Below are 23,985 nucleotides of genomic sequence, written 5' to 3'. Positions count from 1 at the left end.
CGTGGCCTCCTACCGGTCGGACGTGCCCGAAACACCTCCGAGGGAGGTGGCATCCTGACCAGATGCCCGAACCACCTCATCTGGCTCCTCTCGATATGGAGGAGCAGCGGCTTTACTTTGAGCTCCCCCCGGATGACAGAGCTTCTCACCCTATCTCTAAGGGAGAGCCCCGCCACCCGGCGGAGGAAACTCATTTCGGCCGCTTGTACCCGTGATCTTGTCCTTTCGGTCATAACCCAAAGCTCATGACCATAGGTGAGGATGGGAACGTAGATCGACCGGTAAATCGAGAGCTTTGCCTTCTGGCTCAGCTCCTTCTTCACCGCAACGGATCGATACAGCGTCCGCATTACTGAAGATGCCGCACCGATCCGCCTGTCGATCTCACGATCCACTCTTCCCTCACTCGTGAACAAGACTCCGAGGTACTTGAACTCCTCCACTTGGGGCAAGATCTCCTCCCCAACCCGGAGATGGCACTCCACCCTTTTCCGGGCGAGAACCATGGACTCGGATTTGGAGGTGCTGATTCCCATCCCAGTCGCTTCACACTCGGCTGCGAACCGATCCAGTGAGAGCTGAAGATCTTGGCCAGATGAAGCCATCAGGACCACATCATCTGCAAAAAGCAGAGACCTAATCCTGCAGCCACCAAACCAGATACCCTCAACGCCCTGACTGCGCCTAGAAATTCTGTTCATAAAGGTTATGAACAGAATCGGTGACAAAGGGCAGCCCTGGCGGAGTCCAACCCTCACTGGAAACGTGTCCGACTTACTGCCGGCAATGCGGACCAAGCTCTGACACCGATTATACAGGGAGCGAACCGCCACAATAAGACAGTCCGTTACCCCATACTCTCTGAGCACTCCCCACAGGACTTCCCGGGGTACACGGTCGAATGCCTTCTCCAAGTCCACAAAGCACATGTAGACTGGTTGGGCAAACTCCCATGCACCCTCAAGGACCCTGCCGAGAGTATAGAGCTGGTCCACAGTTCCACGACCAGGACGAAAACCACACTGTTCCTCCTGAATCCGAGGTTCGACTATCCGGCGTAGCCTCCTCTCCAGTACACCTGAATAGACCTTACCGGGAAGGCTGAGGAGTGTGATCCCACGATAGTTAGAACACACCCTCCGGTTCCCCTTCTTAAAGAGAGGAACCACCACCCCGGTCTGCCAATCCAGAGGTACCGCCCCCGATATCCACGCGATGTTGCAGAGTCTTGTCAACCAAGACAGCCCCACAACATCCAGAGCCTTAAGGAACTCCGGGCAGATCTATTCTTGATTGCTAAAACAAAGTAGATGCAGGGAATATCACATAATTTGTAAGGCTGAAAATATAAACATAAGTATAACGTCCGTTGTGTATTGTACATAAATAATGTTTCGTGCAATTTACATAAATTAAATCATAAGTTTAGTGTCGATACATTCACACAATAAACTACAGACGTTAACGAATATAGAAATTAAACAACATCAGACGTTGCGCACAATGAACAGCTCAACACAATTAAACCTAAGGTGTAGCGTTTTCGCCCTCTACTGGTGTATTAAACAAACTTTGATTGCCATAGTTACTCTCAGACAAAAAAACAACACAACCACGAATATAAAAGACGTCACAAAATCAGCAATTTTAATACAAAACAAACTTAATATATTTATGCACAATGTCTACTTATGTGATGAACCTTACGTGCTGGAATTTCTACCATTGTAGCTGCTTGTCTGGATCACAAGTTCCGACAGGACAAAATGACTCAATCACTTGTTCAAGGCTTTTTTTGTCCAGTCGTTGATAAAAAAAAAATTTGTAGGCCTGTAGTAGATCCTTAATGTTAGCGCTTCTTATAACATATCGCTAATACTTGGTTAATATTCAGGTCACGAAATGTAAATGAGTATAGTTTGCGCTTTTTGGATGTGTTTTATGGCAAATCCAATTATCTCCACTGTTAGCTGACTTGTATTTACGTTTGTTTACAAGTCGGTATGCGGGTTTGTCTCTCATAAGGATTGTGAATGATAGGCAGAATTCAAATAAAAGCGCAATTCCCCTTAAACATAAACATCGCTCAACTTGTATCTCTAAATGTCGTGAAAGTTGGTTTGTTTTTGAACGGAAGGACGAAGAAAACAAAAACTCACAGAATTTGGAGATGCTTGCATGAGTTTCATTGCACAGCGACAAATTACGGTTCACCTTAAAAGAGAAGGCTACCACCGCTGATTTGGTCGCGCTTTAAAAAAACACAGAGGCTATTTCATCCCTACAAGCCTGTTTCGCGGGTTTCCCTGCTCTTCAGGAGAGTTTATAATAATAAACCTGCGAAACAGGCTTGTAGGGATGAAATAGCCTCTGTGTTTTTTCATGACCTAACGTATATTTTAAGCACTGTATAACGGATAAATCACAGTAACCTTGACTATATATATATATATATATATATACATATATATGTGCAAAACATGTAGATGTACAATACAACATTATCTTTACAATTAGCGCCCACTTACAGAGGCCAGGAAACATTGAGAATGTATAGTTGGCCTTGCATGCACATGTGGCTACAAGACTTTTTTTTTACCAAAATTCGTAATTACTAAATATTAACTTCGTTTTCTCATATTAAATAAAATCTGAAAACATGAGATAATGTTTTCAGTTTTTAATTACAAAAACATAAGTTGTCATGTTGACGTTAGGCCATACTTGCCAACCCTCCAGGATTTTCCGGGAGACTCCCGAAATTCAGCGCCTCTCCCGAAAACCTCCCGGGACAAATTTTCTCCCGAAAATCTCCCGAAATTCAGGCGGAGCTGGAGGCCACGCCCCCTCCAGCTCCATGGGGACCTGAGTGACGTGTCGACAGCCTGTTTTCACGTCCGCTTTCCCACAATATAAACAGCGTGCCTGCCCAATGACGTTATAACTGTAGAATGATGGAGGGCGAGTTCTTGGTTTCTTATGTGGGTTTATTGTTAGGCAGTTTCATTAACGTCCTCCCAGCGCGGTAACAACACACAACAACAGCAGTCACGTTTTCGTCTACCGTAAAGCAGTTTGTCTGCCGTAAACAGCAATGTTGTGACACTCTTAAACAGGACAATACTGCCATCTACTGTACATGCATATGTGACAATAACATCTACGGCTTTTAGAGAGTGCAGTGCACAACTGCTATACTATATATATATACATATATATACTATATATATATATATATATATATATGTATATATATATATATATATATATATATATATAAAATAAAATAAATATATATCTATAGCTAGGATTCACTTAAAGTCAAGTATTTCATATATATATATAAAATACTTGAGTATTTCGTGTATATATATATATATATATATATATATATATATATATATATATGTATATATATATATATATATATATATATATATATATATATATATATATATATATATATATGTCTTAATAAGGTTATCCAAAAAATAGTGCTCGATACCGTAGTAGAGCGCAATATATGTATGTGTGGGGAAAAAAAATCACAAGACTATTTCATCTCTACAGGCCTGTTTTATGAGGGGGGGTTCCCTCAATCAAAAAAAATCTCCTGATGATTGAGGGAACCCCCCCTCATAAAACAGGCCTGTAGAGATGAAATAGTCTTGTGATTTTTTTTCCCACACATACATATATATATATATATATATATATATATATATATATATATATATATATATATATGAAATACTTGACTTGGTGAATTCTAGCTGTAAATGTACTCCTCCCCTCTTAACCACACCCCCCGCCCCGACCACGCCCCCTCCCCACCCCCCACATCCCGAAATCGGAGGTCTCAAGGTTGGCAAGTATGCGTTAGGCCAAAAAGCATTAAGATACCGTATTTTTCGGAGTATAAGTCGCTCCGGAGTATAAGTCGCACTGGCCGAAAATGCATAATAAATAAGGGGAAAAAAACATTTTTAAGTCGCACTGGAGTATAAGTCGCATTTTTGGGGGAAATTTATTTGATAAAACCCAACACCAAAAATAGACATTTGAAAGGCAATTTAAAATAAATAAAGAATAGTGAACAACAGGCTGAATAAGTGTACGTTATATGAGGCATAAATAACCAACTGGTATGTTAACGTAACATATTATGGTAAGAGTCATTCAAATAACTATAACATATAGAACATGCTATACGTTTACCAAACAATCTCTCACTCCTAATCACTAAATCCCATGAAATCTTATACGTCTAGTCTCTTACGTGAATGAGATAAATTATATTATTTGATATTTTACGCTAATGTGTTAATAATTTCACACATAAGTCGCTCCTGAGTATAAGTCGCACCCCCGGCCAAACTATGAAAAAAACTGCGACTTATATTCCGAAAAAATACGTTATGCATTTAAAAAATATCTAAAACAGCAGATAACTCATGACATAAAGAGGATCTTTGACTAATGTAAACATACAGAATTGCTTGTGTTTAGGTTTAATTAATGCCTGCGTTAGCCATATTCTTTAGCTTTGCATTGACATAATGTACAAAAGAATAAGAATAGAATTAAAGGGGGCTTTCTGAAAATGAGGCCCGCTGAACAATTTAGATTGCCGAATTTTTCGGATTATAAATCACGATTTATACTCTGGAGCGATTTATGTGTGAAATTATTAACACATTACCGTAAAAAATCAAATAATATTTATCTCATTTATGTAAGAGACTAGGCATATAAGATTTCATGGGAGCAATTGTGAAAAAAAAAAAGATGCTACCTGCTACTACTTCCGTACCTATGAAAATTTATCATTTCAACATTGGCGGTAACTTATAAAAACTGAGAAGGGCTGAACAAAAATGACACCGAAAAGGAAATCATATACTGCAGGTTACAAGCTGGAAGTAGTGAAATATGCATCAGAAAATAAATACAATTTCCCCCAAAAATGCGACTTATACTCCAGTGCAACTTATATATTTTTTTTTTCCTTCTTTATTATGCGTTTTCGGCCGGTGCGACTTATACTCCGGAGCGATTTATAATCCGAAAAATACGGTAATTAGCAAACAGAGGCTAGATTGATACAAAGGTTATTAAGACTGCACATACTACACAGAAGAAGAGAATACAGTGAACTACTAAAAGTTTTTTTTTCCTGCAAATTACAGTTAAAACACCCTCGAAACAATTTACGCACATCTGCAAAAATGACTAAATATGGTAATATGCAAGCTAATATGAAAAAAATTAGTACAGTCCTCTGTTCATACGTTATATGTATGTCAGGCCACTAGATGGCAATATAACTTTGTAAAGAAACACAATAAGCACGTCATTTTGGTTATTATGCACAATGTGAATTATTTGTCAGTGTAGGATCGAGTTTACCAATTGACGTATGTAATTAATAGTAAGTACTCTATACACAAAATAGCGCTTCACTCCACCATTCTCGTTGTCGTTAACGCGCACGCTATGGCAGGAAATTGACCTGTGAAATATTTTTATTTTTAAACTGTCTGTTTACATGCTTTTTTTTATTTCTCTTTGCTATTTGGGCTTATTGGACCCTAATTAGAGTAAAAACTAAGAATCATCTTTTAATATGATGTACTTAGTCCATAAGTACACAAACGTGTACTTCATGTTTAGTGACATGCTAATTCTTATTTGTACACTTTTTTTTTTGCCACATTCCATTGTATGTTATACTCTTCTGACACCACCAGATGGCAGTATAAGTGTCCACATAAGCGACCGTAAGACCCCAATTCAGTAGTGTACACAATTTTGGAAATAAGAGCTAAAAAGGTGCTGTCCACGCATGTGGCCAACCAAGCCTTTAGAGCAGGGGTCCCCAAACTTTTTGACTCCGGGGCTGCATTGGGGTAAAACAATTTGGCTGGGGGCCGCGCGATATATATATATATATATATATATATATATATATATATATATATATATATATATATATATATATATATATATATATATATATATATATGTCTTAATAAGTTTATCCAAAAAATAGTGCTCGATACCGTAGTAGAGCGCAATATATGTATGTGTGGGAAAACAAATCACAAGACTACTTCATCTCTACAGGCCTGTTTCACGAGGGGTTCCCTCAATCATCAGGAGATTTTTTTTTTCTTTTTTTTTTTTTCTCCTGATGATTGAGGGAACCCCTCATGAAACAGGCCTGTAGAGATGAAGTAGTCTTGTGATTTTTTCCCACACATACATATCCATCCATTTTCTACCGCTTATTCCCTTTTGGGGTCGCGGGGGGCGCTGGAGCCTATCTCAGCTACAATCGGGCGGAAGGCGGGGTACACCCTGGACAAGTCGCCACCTCATCGCAGGGCCAACACAGATAGACAGACAACATTCACACTCACATTCACACACTAGGGCCAATTTAGTGTTGCCAATCAACTTATCCCCAGGTGCATGTCTTTGGTATATATATATATATATATATATACTGTATATATATATATATATATATATATATATATATATATATATATATATATATATATATATATATATATATATGTCTTAATAAGTTTATCCAAAAAATAGTGCTCGATACCGTAGTAGAGCGCAATATATGTATGTGTGGGAAAAAAATCACAAGACTACTTCATCTCTACAGGCCTGTTTCATGAGGGGTTCCCTCAATCATCAGGAGATTTTTTTTTTTTCTCCTGATGATTGAGGGAACCCCTCATGAAACAGGCCTGTAGAGATGAAGTAGTCTTGTGATTTTTTTTCCCACACATATATATATATATATATATATATATATATATATATATATATATATATATATTATATGTGTGTGTGTATATATGTATATATATATATATAATAACTGGGATTTATATAGCGCTTTTCTAAGTACCCAAAGTCGCTTTACATGTGGAACCCATGATTCATTCACACCTGGTGGTGGTAAGCTACTTTCATAGCCACAGCTGCCCTGGGGTAGACTGACAGAAGCGTGGCTGCAATTTGCGCCAACGGCCCCTCCGACCACCACCTATATATGTAAATGTGTATATATATGTGTGTATATATGTATATGTATATGTCCATGTATATATATATATGTGTATGTGTATATATGTATATGTGTATATATGTATGTATATATATATATATATATATATATATATATGTATATGTGTATATATATGTATATGTGTCTATATGTGTGTGTATATATATACATATATATTTATGTATTCATACATATATATTCCTCGCGCACTAATTGACTTAAAGAGCGCACTTGCTGCATGTCACGTTATCCATGGTAAAATGCATTTTTAGACAATATGATTTGCCTGAGTGGCTAGGAGACGGTAGAAAATGGACTAGTAAGGACAAATTAAAAAAATAATAATAATAATACAAAAAAAAAAAAAAAAATTTTTTTTTTTTTTTTACTTGGGACTTCCCGCGGTCCGAATTTTGGACGCTGGGGGGGCCGCATCCGTAGTTTAGGGACCCGTGCTTTAGAGGTTTTAAAAACGAGGAATGTTTGAACGCGTCCCGCTGCACAAGTTCAGTAACACAAGTGTGGGCGGGGTCAAGGTGGGGGGGGGTTTTGGGTGATGTCATCGTTATGTCCTGGCTGGTCAGCAGCTTCATTGTTGTTGTGAATATGCAGGCCCCCTTTATTTGGGTCCCATCACATTTCAGTCGTTTGCATTTGAGACTAACTTCACATCCCACTTCCTCTTCCCCCCCCCTTCCCCCGTTTGGACCCATGCCCTCCCCTCCCTCCCCTCCCCCCCATCCTCCACATTGTTCCCCCTCCAAAATATTATCCTCCTCAACCCCATACGAATCATACTCCCATCCTTCTTCCGAAATCAATACAACCCATCTCCTCCAAATTCCCCCTTCCACCCCCCCCCCTCCCATCATCCATTCATCCCTCCACACACCCAAACCCCGTCATTGCGGCGCCGTAGCCGACCAGCAGCAGGGCGGTTCCAGCGGGGTGGTGATAGCCGTGGTGGTGTGTGTGCTGCTGCTTCTGCTGCTCGTGGCCCTCATCTACTGCCTGAACAAGAGGAGCAAGCTGCCCTGCGGCAAGAAGGACAAGATGGAAGTGTGAGTGTCTGTCCGTCTCTTTTTTGACCCAGTTTTTTTTATATCTATGGGAAGTACGCGCTCATGGTAGAAATATCACATCCGGAAAATACAAAAACCCAAAACCAGTAAAGTTGGCACGTTGTGTAAACGGCAGAGGTGTGGACTCGAGTCACATGACTTGGACTCGAGTCAGACTCGAGTCATGAATTTGATGACTTTAGACTCGACTTGACAAAATGCAAAAAAGACTTGCAACTCGACTTAGACTTTAACATCAATGACTTGTGACTTCACTTGGACTTGAGCCTTTTGAATTGACATGACTTGCTACTTTCCCCAAAACCCCAAAGATGAAAAAGTTATTCGGGAGCGCTCCGTATTTTTCATTCAATCAATCAATCAATCTTTATTTATATAGCCCTAAATCACAAGTGTCTCAAAGGGCTGCACAAGCCACAACGACATCCTCGGTACAAAGCCCACATACGGGCAAGGAAAAACTCACCCCAGTGGGACGTCGATGTGAATGACTATGAGAAACCTTGGAGAGGACCGCATATGTGGGTAACCCCCACCCTCTAGGGGTGACCGAAAGCAATGGATGTCGAGTGGGTCTGACATAATATTGTGAGAGTCCAGTCCATAGTGGATCCAACATAATAGTTAGAGTCCAGTCCATAGTGGGGCCAGCAGGACACCATCCCGAGCGGAGACGGGTCAGCAGCGTAGAGATTTTCCCAGCCGATGCACAGGCGAGCGGTCCACCCCGGGTCCCGACTCTGGACAGCCAGCACTTCATCCATGGCCACCGGACCTGTGCCCCCCCCCCCCTCAAGGAAAAGGGGAGCAGAGGAGAAAAGAAAAGAAACGGCAGATCAACTGGTCTAACAGGGGGGGCTATTTAAAGGCTAGAGTATACAAATGAGTTTTAAGATGGGACTTAAATGCTTCTACTGAGGTAGCATCTCTAATTGTTACCGGGAGGGCATTCCATAGTACTGGAGCCCGAATAGAAAACGCTCTATAGCCCGCAGACTTTTTTTGGGCTCTGGGAATCACTAAAAAGCTGGAGTTCTTTGAACGCAGATTTCTTGCCGGGACATATGGTACAATGCAATCGACAAGATAGGATTGTGTACTTGTCTATCAGCGTTGCGTGTGTCAGCTGGTGTGCTCTCAGTACAACAGCCAATCAAATTAGATCTACTTTGTTTTCATCACACAGCATTCATCCAATCAAATTGCAGGACAACCAAGGAAGAAGACATGTCCAAACCACCAAAAAATGATACCTAAAATAATTTCGTTTGGGTATAAAAATTACGAGGTGGTCAACACAAAACGGTTTGCAGTATGCAACACATGCGGTTCCAAAATGACTGATGGAGAGGCAACAACTTCCAACTTCGTCCGGCATTTGAAGTTGCACAAAGAACGGTAAGTTTTGAATGTAAGATAACGTTTATTGGCTAAGTAACGTGACTTTTATTTGCTGTGTAGTTAAATCAGTGAGGCTGTAAACTCACTGCAAACACGGGAATCTGTTGCAGTTCACTACCTTATTCATACTTTTTGTTCAATGATTTTTTTTTAAGCGGGGTTACGTTAGTCAATATATCACACGTAACGTTAGACGGCGGTCAGCAGCACCGCGTATTTTAGCCACCTAAAAAAAGACAAAAATAGTCAAATAAAGGTCAGTTAAAATGTATACTATATTATGAATATGTGTACCGATTTAGCTAGCTTTCTGACATACTGTTGGTTGTTTACCTCAGTGGTCCCCAACCACTGGTCCGTGGATCGATTGGTATCGGGCCGCACAAGAAATAATTTTTTTTTCTTTCTTTTTTTAATTAAATCAACATAAAAAACACAAGATACACTTACAAGTAGTGCACCAACCCAAAACAACTCTCTCCCCCCTTTTGTTCTGGGCATTGAACATGAAGACTCTTCCTTCACTGTTCCGAATGGCCATGAGAGTCTTGGCAGTGCCTGCCTCCAGTGCTCCAGTGGAGCGAGTTTTCAGCCGTGGTGGCATCATACTACGCCCCCATCGTGCACAAATGACTGACAGACTCTTGGCTAATTTGGTCTTTTGCAAATGCAATGCAGCATAGGGCCCTGACATATAAAAAGTACAACTTTTTTGTTATGTTCACGTATATGTCATGTTTTTTCAATGTTAACACTTTTGTACAAATAAGTACATTTGCACTTTATTTTTCAATGTGTTTGTTCTGTAAAGGAATGAGTTAATGTTTAAAATGACTGGTTAATAGTGCTATTATAAAGTGCAATGTCAGCACAATTTCCTTTCCTGCAATTTAAAATGCACTTGTTTTAATAAATAAATACAGCGTTTGAAAAGCATACACAATCTGTGTTAATATATTAGTCTGTGGTTAAAAGGACTTGAAAGGACTCGAAACTCAAAATGCAGGACTTAGGACTTGACTTGAGACTTTCCAGTGTTGACTTTGGACTTGACTCGGGGCTTGCCTGTCTTGACTCGGGACTTGACTCGGACTTGAGGGCAAAGACTTGAGACTTACTTGTGACTTGCAAAACAATGACTTGGTCCCACCTCTGGTAAATGGTAAATAAAAAACAGAATACAATGATTTGCAAATCCTTTTCAACCTATATTCAATTGAACAGACTGCAAAGACAAGATACTTAACGTTCGAACCGGAAAACCTTGTTATTTTTTGCAAATATCAGCTCATTTGGATTGTATTCCAAAGAAAGCTGGCACAAGTGGCAAAAAAGACTGAGAAAGTTGATGGATGCTCGTCAAACACTTATTTGGAACAGGCTGATTGGGAACAGGTGGGTGCCATGATTGGGTATAAAAGCCGCTTCCATGAAATGCTCAGTCATTCACAAACAAGGATGTTGTGAACAAATGTTTAAGGACAACATTTCTCAACACGCTATTGCAAGCAATTTAGGGATTTCACCATCTACGGTCCGTGATATCATCAAAAGGTTCATAGGATCCGGCGATATCACTGCACGTAAGAGGCAAGGCCCGTGACCTTCAATCCCTCAGGCTGTACGCCATCAAAAAGCGACATCAGTGTGTAAAGGATATCACAACACGGGCTCAGGAACAACTTCAGAAAAACACTGTCAGTAACTACAGTTCGTCGCTACGTCTGTAAGTGCAAGTTAAAACTCTCCTATGCGAGGCGAAAACCGTTTATCAACAACACCCAGAAACGCCACCCGGCCTCTTCGCGTAAACTTAAACTTACCTTAACCACTCGCTCATCTTTTCTTCATCCATCCCTTCGAGTTAGCTTTTATGATGACGCCGGCTGGAAAGGTCTCTTTTGGCAAGGTCTTCCTTTTGAATATCACCATGGGTGGAAGTTAGCATGGCAAGCTAGAACCACAGTGAAGGATGACTTCTCATTCCCTGTGGTGCGAATATTCACCGTACGTGCTCCCGTTGTATCCACAGTGCGGTTCACAGGAATATCAGTTGCTGTGAAATAGTAATCCGTGTGCGGATGGAGAGATTGCGTCTTTTCATGAACCGGATCCCTGACGCTTAGTAGGAGCCATTTTGTGGTCTTTACAGATGTAAACACACAAAGGAAATGAAACGTACGGTATATCCGCGCGCTTTTTTCTTCTTCTACGCGGGCGGGTGGTTGCTTACAGTAGAAGAAGAAGCGCTTCCTGTTCTATGGGGGCGGGTGCTTACCTTGGCGGTTGCTTGCGTAGAAGAAGAAGCGCTTCCTGTTCTACCGGGAAAAAAGATGGCGGCTGTTTACCGAAGTTGCGAGATCGAAACTTTATGAAAATGAATCGTAATATTTATCCATATATAAAGCGCACCGGGTTAAAAGCCGCACTGTCAGCTTTTGAGTAAATTTGTGGTTTTTAGGTGCGGCTAATAGTGCGGAAAATACGGTAACTTACACATCCGTGAAGGCGCCATTAATGCTGAAAGGTACATACAGGTTTTGGAGCAACATATGTTGCCATCCAAGCAACGTTACCACGGACGCCCCTGCTTATTTCAGCAAGACAATGCCAAGCCACGTGTTACATCAACGTGGCTTCGTAGTAAAAGAGTGCGGGTACTAGACTGGCCTGCCTGAAAATGTGTGGTGCATTATGAAGCCTAAAATACCACAACGGAGACCCCCGGACTGTTGAACAACTCAAGCAAGAATGGGAAAGAATTCCACCTGAGAAGCTTCAAAAATGTGTCTTCTCAGTTCCCGAACGTTTACTGAGTGTTGTTAAAAGGAAAGGCCATGTAACACAGTGGTGAACATGCCCTTTCCCTTTGGCACGTGTTGCAGCCATGAAATTCTAAATTAATTATTATTTGCAAAAAAAAATAAAGTTTATGAGTTTGAACATCAAATATCTTGTCTTTGTAGTGCAATCAACTGAATATGGGTTGAAAAGGATTTGCAAATCATTGTATTCCGTTTATATTTACATCTAACACAATTTCCCAACTCATATGGAAACGGGGTTTGTGCATTGTAACTCTGCACTTGTTTACATGTTAGATGCCATGCATCACATAAACTGCGTAACATTAAGGGGTGGGGACACAAACGTCAGCAACACCCGGGCAGCCATTTAGGTTACGGTGCTGACATTACGCCGACATTTTACCAGCTAACACCATGCTACGTTAGAATATTCACTAAAGAAAAACTAAATCGTTACATGTACAGCTCACAGCTGACTGACGGATAGTTGGCAGCTTTGTTTTAAGATGTGTAGCAAAGCCTATCACTTTTCAACGAAGCTCTCTCAGTGAAGTGGTGGGAATATATTAGATTAGATTTGAGCAAGCCTTTTCTTTCAAAAGCGGAGTAAATAATTGACAAAGATGATTGCTTTTTTTATTGCTCATAAACAGGCTCTATTACTAGTGGAATGTATGTAAAGAGTGCTTTTTAATTAGAGTGTGTGTGGCTCCCTCTGCAGGGCCAGTGGAGAAGTGAACAATGACATTGTTGTGGAGATGAAGACCGACAAGGCCCATGAAGAAGCCGGGCTCCTCAACAAGAGGCCACCCTCAGAACAGGTGAGCAACAACGTTCCCTCTAAGGTGCGCGCCTGTGCAATTGCGCACTGCTCAAGCGTCCTCTGGGCACGGCAAATCTATACCACGCGCAAAATCAAATAAAATTAAAGCTGCAAGCAGCATTGGTCGGGCCCGCGTATTTGGCAGGTGCTAGTCCTAAGTGTCCCAATACTTTTGTCTACTTTTAGTCTGAAGTGTCCCAAGACTTTTGTCTAGTGTACCTACCTTGTCTGCATTGTGTGGGCATGTTGGTGCTTCCTGCTTTTAAGCAGCCATCTTAAAAAAACAGCAGCGCAGCAGCATCAGCGCAGCGGGTCTTTGAAGGGTCATAAAATCAAAACCGGAGCAGGTATAAAAAGCTGTTCTGTTATTTTATACACAAGGGTTTAATCTCTCTCCTGTGTTATTTTGAAGCCGAAACGACAAACGCGCTAAGAGGAGATAATGTTTGAAGAAAAGTGACCGGTTTTTACAAAAATGTTGTTTAGAAGGGGGAATAGCAAACTTCCTGTTGATTTTTGCTGGGGGTTGTCAATTTATGAGATGTAGGTCTAAGTGAGACCTACGGAGAGGTTTTTGTTTCATGTCTCTCCGACCTTCCCAGTGGGAGTTACAGGCAGTTTTGTCTTTTTTTTTTTTTTCCGAGGAGCAGTTTTTTCTCCGTTTTATTCAAAAATTGCTCTAGAGCGCAATTTTTAAATTTGGGGTTAGGTTTTTTTATTAGATCGCAATTTTTGCCAGTCCTGATGTGTGTGTTCAGTTCGGTGAGTTTTGAAGCATGTTAAAGAGGCAAAAAGTGACTGTTTTTAGTACTTTTTTGTCTTGAAGGGGGAATTGCCAACTTCCTGTGTATGTTTGCAGAAGAATGTCATTGTAAGAAATGTAGGTGAAAGTCAGACCTACATAGAGGTTTTTGTTTCATGTTTTTACGACATTTGTACTGGGAGTTAGAGGAAGTTGTATCTGTGTTTTCTTCCTATGGGGCGCTAGAGCGCAATTTTGAGTTTTGTGGTTTTGTTTTTTTACTAAAGAGTTTTGTTCGGGTTTTTTGATGATGTGAGTTTTGAAGCATGTTAAGGGGGTCAAAGTAGAGCGCGAAGCTGCGGAAGAAGAAAGAAAGAATAATAATAATAATAATAAAACCTTAGAAATTCAATAGGTCCTTATGTCCCATTGCATAAGGACACCCTGTGGGAGTCCTTATGCAATGGGCCATGCGGGCCCTAATAAATAAGCGCTTAACAATTTTCGACACGACACGGACACGACAGAGAAAACAGTTTTCGTCATCATTGTTCAAATATTGTCTGTCGAGACGCTTTGAGGACATGAATTCCATCCATCACTTTACTGAGCAAAACTCTTTATTGTCGGCCATAAACACATCACCAAAACATCCATCCATCCATCCATCTTCTTCCGCTTATCCGAGGTCGGGTCGCGGGGGCAGCAGCCTAAGCAGGGAAGCCCAGACTTCCCTCTCCCCAGCCACTTCGTCCAGCTCCTCCCGGGGGATCCCGAGGCGTTCCCAGGCCAGCCGGGAGAGATAGTCTTCCCAGCGTGTCCTGGGTCTTCCCCGTGGCCTCCTACCGGTCGGACGTGCCCGAAACACCTTCCTAGGGAGGCGTTCGGGTGGCATCCTGACCAGATGCCCGAACCACCTCATCTGGCTCCTCTCCATGTGGAGGAGCAGCGGCTTTACTTTGAGCTCCCCCCGAATGACAGAGCTTCTCACCCTATCTCTAAGGGAGAGCCCCGCCACCCGGCGGAGGAAACTCATTTCGGCCGCTTGTACCCGTGATCTTGTCCTTTCGGTCATGACCCAAAGCTCATGACCATAGGTGAGGATGGGAACGTAGATCGACCGGTAAATCGAGAGCTTTGCCTTCCGGCTCAGCTCCTTCTTCACCACAACGGATCGATACAGCGTCCGCATTACTGAAGACGCCGCACCGATCCGCCTGTCGATCTCACGATCCACTCTTCCCCCACTCGTGAACAAGACTCCGAGGTACTTGAACTCCTCCACTTGGGGCAAGATCTCCTCCCCAACCCGGAGATGGCACTCCACCCTTTTCCGGGAGAGAACCATGGACTCGGACTTGGAGGTGATGATTCCCATCCCAGTCGCTTCACACTCGGCTGCGAACCGATCCAGTGAGAGCTGAAGATCTTGGCCGGAGGAAGCCATCAGGACCACATCATCTGCAAATAGCAGTGACCTAATCCTGCAGCCACCAAACCAGATCCCCTCAACGCCCTGACTGCGCCTAGAAATTCTGTCCATAAAGGTTATGAACAGAATGGGTGACAAAGGGCAGCCTTGGCGGAGTCCAACCCTCACTGGAAACGTGTCCGACTTACTGCCGGCAATGCGGACCAAGCTCTGGCACTGATCATACAGGGAGCGAACTGCCACAATAAGACAGTCCGTTACCCCATACTCTCTGAGCACTCCCCACAGGACTTCCCGGGGTACACGGTCGAATGCCTTCTCCAAGTCCACAAAGCACATGTAGACTGGTTGGGCAAACTCCCATGCACCCTCAAGGACCCTGCCGAGAGTATAGAGCTGGTCCACAGTTCCACGACCTGGACGAAAACCACACTGTTCCTCCTGAATCCGAGGTTCGACTATCCGGCGTAGCCTCCTCTCCAGTACACCTGAATAGACCTTACCGGGAAGGCTGAGGAGTGTGATCCCACGATAGTTAGAACACACCCTTCGGTTCCCCTTCTTAAAGAGAGGAACCACCACCCCGGTCTGCCAATCCAGAGGTACCGCCCCCGATGCCCACGCGATGCTGCAGAGTCTTGTCAACCAAGACAGCCCCACAGCATCCAGAGCCTTAAGGAACTCCGGGCGGATCTCATCCACCCCCGGGGCCTTGCCACCGAGGAGCTTTTTAACTACCTCAGCAACCTCAGCCCCAGAAATAGAAGAGCCCACCACAGATTCCCCAGGCACTGCTTCCTCATAGGAAGACGTGTTGGTGGGATTGAGGAGGTCTTCGAAGTATTCCCTCCACCGATCCACAACATCCGCAGTCGAGGTCAGCAGAACACCATCCTCACCATACACGGTGTTGATAGTGCACTGCTTCCCCTTCCTGAGGCGGCGGATGGTGGTCCTGAATCGCTTCGAAGCCGTCCGGAAGTCGTTTTCCATGGCTTCCCCGAACTCCTCCCATGTCCGAGTTTTTGCCTCCGCAACCGCTGAAGCCGCACACCGCTTGGCCTGTCGGTACCTGTCCGCTGCCTCAGGAGTCCTATGAGCCAAAAGAACCCGATAGGACTCCTTCTTCATTAATTACTAGTTTCAATGTAGCTGTTTTTATATTGTTTTACTTTCTTTTTTATTCAAGAAAATGTTTTTAATTTATTTAACTTATTTTATTTTATACACTTTTTTTTTTAAAGTACCTTATCTTCACCATACCTGGTTGTCCAAATTAGGCATAATAATGTGTTAATTCCACGACTGTATATATCGGTTGATATCGGTTGATATCAGTATTTAAAGAGTTGGACAATATCGGATATCGGCAAAAAGCCATTATCGGACATCCCTAGTTGTGAGTTCAAACCCCGGCCGAGTCATACCAAAGACTATAAAAATTGGACCCATTACCTCAGCATCAAGGGTTGGAATTGGGGGTTAAATCACCAAAAAATTATTCCCGGGCGTGGCCACCGCTGCTGCCCACTGCTCCCCTCATAATTTTTCATAATGATGTTTTCAAATACTTCTTAATCTCGTGTAACTTGAGAGTTTGCCCAACCAGGCTACATGTGCTTTGTGGACTTGGAGAAGGCATTTGACCCGGGAAGTCCTGTGGGGAGTGCTCAGAGAGTATGGGGTATCGGACTGTCGGATTGTGGCGGTCCGCTCCCTGTATGATCAGTCTCAGAGCTTGGTCCGCATTCCCGGCAGTAAGTCGGACACGTTTCCAGTGAGGGTTGGACTCCGCCAAGGCTGCCCTTTGTCACCCATTCTGTTCATAACTTTTATGGACAGAATTTCTAGGCGCAGTCAAGGCGTTGAGGGGATCTGGTTTGGTGGCTGCAGGATTAGGTTTCTGCTTTTTGCAGATGATGTTGTCCTGATGGTTTCATCTGGCCAGGATCTTCAGCTCTCGCTAGATCGGTTCGATTGTGAAACGACTGGGATGAGAATCAGCACCTCCAAGTCCGAGTCCATGGTTCTCGCCCGGGAAAGGGTGGAGTGCCATCTCCGGGTTGGGGAGGAGACCCTGCCCCAAGTGGAGGAGTTCAAGTACCTCGGAGTCTTGTTCACGAGTGAGGGAAGAGTGGATCGTGATGTCGACAGGCGGCGTCTTCAGTAATGCGGACGCTGTATCGATCCGTTGTGGTGAAGAAGGAGCTGAGCCGGAAGGCAAAGCTCTCAATTCACCGGTCGATCTACGTTCCCATCCTCACCTATCGTCATGAGCTTTGGGTCATGACCGAAAGGACAAGGGACAACGTTGCGAACTTTATCGTCGTTGTTCTATACTAAATCCTTTCAGCAAAAATATGGCAATATCGCGAAATGATCAAGTATGACACATAGAATGGATCTGCTATCCCCGTTTAAATAAAAACATTTCATTTCAGTAGGCCTTTAATCTCGTGTAAATTGAGAGGAGGCTTCGCCGGATAGTCGAATGTCGGATTCAGGAGGAACAGTGTGTTTTCATCCTGGTCGTGGAACTGTGGACCAGCTCTATACCTTGAGGGTGCATGGGAGTTTGCCCAACCAGTCTACATGTGCTTTGTGGACTTGGAGAAGGCATTCGACCGTGTCCCCCGGGAAGTCCTTTGGGGAGTGCTCAGAGAGTATGGGGTATCAGACTGTCTGATTGTGGCGGTCCGCTCCCTGTATGTTCAGTGTCAGAGCTTGGTAAGTAAGTCGGACATGTTTCCAGTGAGGGTTGGACTCCGCCAAGGCTGCCCTTTGTCACCGATTCTGTTCATAACTTTTATGGATAGAATTTCTAGGCGCAGTCAAGGCGTTGAGGGGATCCGGTTTGGTGGCTGCAGGATTAGGTCTCTGCTATTTGCAGATGATGTGGTCCTGATGGCTTCATCTGGCCAGGATCTTCAGCTCTCACTGGATCGGTTCGAGTGTGAAGCGACTGGGATGAGAATCAGCACCTCCAAGTCCGAGTCCATGGTTCTCGCCCGGGAAAGGGTGGTGTGCCATCTCCGGGTTGGGGAGGAGACCCTGCCCCAAGTGGAGGAGTTCAAGTACCTCGGAATCTTGTTGACGAGATAGGGAAGAGTGGATCGTGCGGCGTCTTCAGTAACGCGGACGCTGTATCGATCCGTTGTGGTGAAGAAGGAGCTGAGCCGGAAGGCAAAGCTCTCAATTTACCGGTCGATCTACGTTCCCGTCCTCACCTATGGTCATGAGCTTTGGGTCATGACCGAAAGGACAAGGGACGAAGTTGGTAGAGTGGCCGTGCCAGCAATCGGAGGGTTGCTGGTTACTGGGGTTCAACCCCCACCTTCTACCATCCTAGTCACGTCCGTTGTGTCCTTGGGCAAGACACTTCACCCCTTGCTCCTGATGGCTGCTGGTTAGCGCCTTGCATGGCAGCTCCCGCCATCAGTGTGTGAATGGGCGAATGTGGAAATACTGCCAAAGCGCTTTGAGTACCTTGAAGGTAGAAAAGCGCTATACAAGTATAACCCATTTATCATTTATCATTTAAGATCACGGGTACAAGCGGCCGAAATGAGTTTCCTCCGTCGGGTGGCGGGGCTCTCCCTTAGAGATAGGGTGAGAAGCTCTGTCATCCGGGAGGAGCTCAAAGTAAAGCCGCTGCTCCTCCACATGGAGAGGAGCCAGATGAGGTGGTTCGGGCATCTGGTCAGGATGCCACCCGAACGCCTCCCTAGGGAGGTGTTTAGGGCACGTCCGACCACGGGGAAGACCCAGGACATGTTGGGAAGACTATGTACATACCTGCCAACTACTCAGGTTTTCCCGTAATTAGTACGGTTTTCATCAACCTATTCCGGGTTACGGTTGCAGTGACAAAAAATATGGTTTTTCATTAATTAAATTTTTTTTTTTTTTTTTTATTTTATTCACAAAATCGCGTAACAACAATGACAATCGACACTGCTTCCCGTAACTTCCTATCGAGCCATTCCGAATGCCATGCGCGAGGCTATTTATAGCACCGCTGCCAAGCACGAGGCACCTGTTGCCCATTGTTTCCAAACGAGCGAACGATCATGGAATCAGCCGGAGAAAAATCGCAAACGAGTCTTAAACCGAAAAGAAAACTTTAGTCATTCCGTGAAGAATATTCAAAAGCCTATCTGGGAATAATTATCCGTTCCAAAAAGGGGGAAAACTACGCGAATTGCACCTTGTGCAGACAAGATTTTTCGATCGGACACGGAGGAATTAGCGATGTAAAAGACCACGTTGGGACAAAAAAAACACAAGTCTAATGCCGTTGCTAACGATACAAGTGGAAAACTTTCAACGTTTTTCGTCGCCCAAACAGATTCTTTGGATGTGATAAATGCCGAAGTTTTATTTACGGAGGCAATAATTGAGCATGGACTAGAATAAATTTGGATTTTAGCCACAAAAAGGTAATGACACCAATGTTATCTATTGGAATTGTTTAGTACTGTTATACTGTTAAAAGTGTTGATACTATTTATGCTTTCAAGTCCAAGTTGAAGAAATCTTGTTAAATGTTGACAGCATAACTACCAAAATACAGAAGTATGTCCTTAATATTTTTGCAGTGCTATTTCTGTTGAAAAGTTCAAATGATTACATTAGAGATGTGATGTGCCACTTTTCAAGTGTCTGATGGCTTCAATTAATTTTCATTAATTTTTCATATTTTGAATTCTTTTGAAAGGCTTACAAAAAAACTACATTTGAATTGTAATTCCATGCTATTGACAGGACTATTAATTTTAATGAAGTTAGCTTACCATGTTTACAGTATGATAATTGTGATAGAAATGTGAATTTTAGGCACAGAATATTTTTTACAATTGAACAAGGCAGTAGATTATACAAGCTTGGACAGAAAGTTAATAATGACACCAATTTTTTTTTTAATGGAATTGTTTAGTACTGTTTTACCATTTGTTTACTGTAAAAAGTGTTTATACTGTTTATACTTTCAATTAACAAATTGAAGTCTTGTGAAAGGTTGACAGGATAACTGGCATTAACTGTCAAAATAATTTCAAACTATTGAAGTTAGCTTACAGAATAAACATGTCAATCAACCCATACTATTTTTGCTGTAATATTTTTGTTTTGAAAAGTCACTGTGACTGATAGAAAAGTGATGGTTTTAGCAACATTTTAACCTGTCTGAATGCAATCAATCATTTTGCTGGACCCTGGCTACTAGGTTTTTCTGATTTCAAAAGTTAGCAGGTATGTATGTAGTTGGGAACGCCTCGGGATCCCTCGGGAAGAACTGGACGAAGTGGCTGGGGAGAGGGGAGTCTGGGCTTCCCTGCTTAGGCTGCTGCCCCCGCGACCCGACCTCGGATAAGCGGAATAAAATGGATGGATGGATGGATTTTTCATAATTCTTTCTGGTTATTCTCAGAACCAGCCTCTATTAACGTGGCGTAAACGTCACAGGCGGTATAATACTTAAGATGTCAGTCAGCCGTCACTCAAAGAGATTGCCTCCGAAAAAGTGGTCCCTGCACCTAAGACCCCTGGTGAAAACGTGCGGCGGAGCCTTAGTGATTGACAGAGACGTGACACACCCACACACACCTCCTTCGGAAAGGCACAAATGAAAGTCCATCAGCATGCTGCTGACACTTTGTGACACTTTGAATGTTGACGCTGTGTCCTTTTCCATGTGCTTCTCTCCTGCAGTGATGAAAGAAGACAAGACGGACGGGATGATTATCTGGAAGGAGGTGGGGGGGGGACATGTGCAGCTGGCTTTGATTCAGGGGACTTCGGGGTGCTTTATTTAAACCCCTGAAAAGACGCCTTTAACGAGCACACGTGTGACGTCACAAATCAACCAATCACACCTTTGGGGTGACTCCTTGGCAGAGGAATGCGGTCACACACCTACCAAAAAAAAACTTTTTTCTAATCTACCCCAAACACAAGTTCAGTCTGCTACTGGGGTGTGTCCTGCAAGTCTTCTGCCTGGCGAGTCTGCACTTAAATCATCTCTTTGGGGACAAATCATGTTTTTGTTTTTTTCTCACAACTTTTCAACTCACCTCTCTGGGCTTCTGAAAAATCACAAAGTGAAAATGGACAAAAGTACCGGGTCAGCCGCAGGTAGATGATGAATACCTAACCTAAAAGCTTTAAAGGCCACTTTGGGAGTTTTGGGTTGGAGTTACTCCACAGCAAACGCCTCCAATATAGATTTGTTCATAATGGCATTAGAAAGATGACAGGTTTTTTTTTCTAAGATTTCTCTTGGTTGATGAATAAATGGATGCTGGGTGTTTGTCCCGATACTTTTGTCCAGGCTATAATTATTATTGTATGTGGCAATCCAAAAAAAACATTTTTTTACAACTTGGGGCACCCACAGTCCATACCATTCATTACCCAGGGCGGCTTAAGGATGCCAGGGCTAATATTAATTACCGTATTTCCTTGAATTAGCGCCGGGGCGGTAATTAATTTAAAACCTCTTCTCACTCCGGCGCTTACCAAAGGCATGCGGTAAATTACGCTTATAAATTTGAGTGTGATGTAAGGATACCATCATGAAAAGCACATTTAATAAAAAAAAAATGTTATTATGGTCTTACCTTTACTTATAAATGAAGTCCATGCGCCGCTCCTTTTGAACAAAAGCATCTTCCTTATCTTTCTTCAGTTTCTCGATGGAGATCTTTCCTTTAATTATTACCTCCTGCTTCGATTGAAAGTCCAGTTTAGAAAACTGTTGTTGTCACTTCTTCTGCAGCCGAGTAGTCGCAAGAATGATTCATGGGATCACTATAGCGCCCTCTACCACCATGAGGCGGGAGTCATTTAATGACTCATATTTGACACACGCAGCTATATTAATAAAACATTTTTACTGTTCTTTTTAGCATATTCAATAGCTTGGACCTTAAATCCTACTGAATAGCTCTTTATCTTCTTCCCTTTATGCGATTTTAAATTATTGAAATTAGCCTCCTCCATTTTGGAAAATTACTATTTTTACTAATTATTCTGCGAAACGAGTTTGACCCGGCAGTAATTCTAAGCATGCGCTAATTATTTTGCGAAACGAGTTTGACCCGGCGGTAAAACGAGGCATGCGGATAATATATACTCGGCGGCAATTCAAGGAAATACGGTAAATGTTAGTTTAAAGTGCTAACTTTTTTCGCTAATTTTTTTTCCCCCCTCTAATTCCCCAGCCATACATACACCTTACAGTCATATAACATGCCAACTATTATCAAAACTCACGTTAGCTTGCAAGGATGCTAACGTTAGCGTGCTAACTTTTTTAAGATAGTTTTGCCACCGCTTACCCCCCAGCCATACACCTTAGAGTCATATAACATGCTAACTATTATCAAAACTCACGTTAGCGTTCAAGGATGCTAACGTTAGCGTGCTAACTTTTTTAAGATAGTTTTGCAACCACTTACCCCACAGCCATACACTTTAGAGTCATATAACATGCCAACTATTATCAAAACTCACGTTAGCTTGCAAGGATGCTAACGTTAGCGTGCTAACTTTTTTAAGATAGTTTTGCAACCGCTTACCCCCCAGCCATACACCTTAGAGTCATATAACATGCTAACTATTATCAAAACTCACGTTAGCTTGCAAGGATGCTAGCGTTAGCGTGCTAACTTTTTTAAGATAGTTTTGCAACCGCTTACCGCAGAGTCATATAACTCGGTATGTGACACTCGGTAACTGTTAGCATGCAAACGATAGCATGCTAACTTTTTCATCTTTTTCAAAAAAAAATATATATTTCCGCAGCCATACACCTTAGAGTCATATAACTTGGTGTAGGAAACATGCTAGCTGTTATCATGCTAAGGTTAGCACACATGCTAAATGTTAGCAATTTTACTTCCGCGGGGATTTTTGTCTGTGCCATGGACCTCTGGCCGTACTTTTAAGATCCGAGAGTTTTAGGTGTAGCTGTACAAAATGAGCTAGCTTAAAACGTTAGCATGCTTACATTCAAATGCTAACATGTAGCATGTGTGGAAACGTTAGCACGATAACAGTTAGGAAATGGATGGATGGATGGATGGAAGTGTAGGTATGCTCACTAGTTTAAAATATATACAGCCAACATCTCAGAGATGATTAAACAAATAGTCGTACTTTACCCATCTATTTTCTACCGCTTGTCCCTTTCAGCTTTACCATCAACATTAAAACTTTTTTTTTTTTCCCCTTTTCATTGTGGCCCTAAACCGCCTTGTTCACGTTCTCATGTTTAAATTAGATGTTTTGAAAATCCCGCAACTAATACATTTTTTCTAAACGACCCTGGTCATTGACTAAACTGTGTAATCACGTCAAACTTTTTTTCAACAATTTTCAGCATAATTTTTTATTTTTTTTTTTATTTTTTTTTTATAGATGCAAATTATTTGAATATGTCTATTTTTTTTTTTTTTTTTTTTTTTTTTTTTTTTTTTAGATGCTAATTATTTAAGTATGTCCACTTTATGTCCTATTTTCCTTTACAGAAGTCCAAAACTTGTAGCGCTCTAAAAAGGTGTGTTCACACTTACCTCATGCTCAATCAAGTCCTTACTTTGTGCATAAG

The 23,985-nt window shown here is 42.5% G+C and overlaps 1 protein-coding gene across 3 annotated transcripts in view; it reads left to right on the top strand.

Moving 5' to 3' along the window:
* The window catches only part of bcam (basal cell adhesion molecule (Lutheran blood group)), a 267,906-nt gene extending 244,140 nt beyond the window's left edge, over positions 1–23,766 (top strand). For all 3 annotated transcript variants that reach the window (XM_061958778.1, XM_061958777.1, XM_061958776.1), the window contains 3 exons: positions 8,010–8,151; positions 13,102–13,201; positions 21,087–23,766. In XM_061958778.1, coding sequence (XP_061814762.1) covers positions 8,010–8,151; positions 13,102–13,201; positions 21,087–21,089 — 245 coding nt within the window. In that variant the 3' untranslated portion in view covers positions 21,090–23,766. The remainder of the gene's footprint in view (positions 1–8,009; positions 8,152–13,101; positions 13,202–21,086) is intronic.
* The last annotated feature ends 219 nt before the right edge of the window (positions 23,767–23,985 follow it).

This window comes from Nerophis lumbriciformis, linkage group LG04 (genome assembly GCF_033978685.3).
Source record: "Nerophis lumbriciformis linkage group LG04, RoL_Nlum_v2.1, whole genome shotgun sequence".
Classification (NCBI taxonomy): Eukaryota; Metazoa; Chordata; class Actinopteri; order Syngnathiformes; family Syngnathidae; genus Nerophis; species Nerophis lumbriciformis.
Note: the sequence above shows the minus strand (reverse complement) of the source record. Positions and strands in the feature narration are given on the sequence as shown.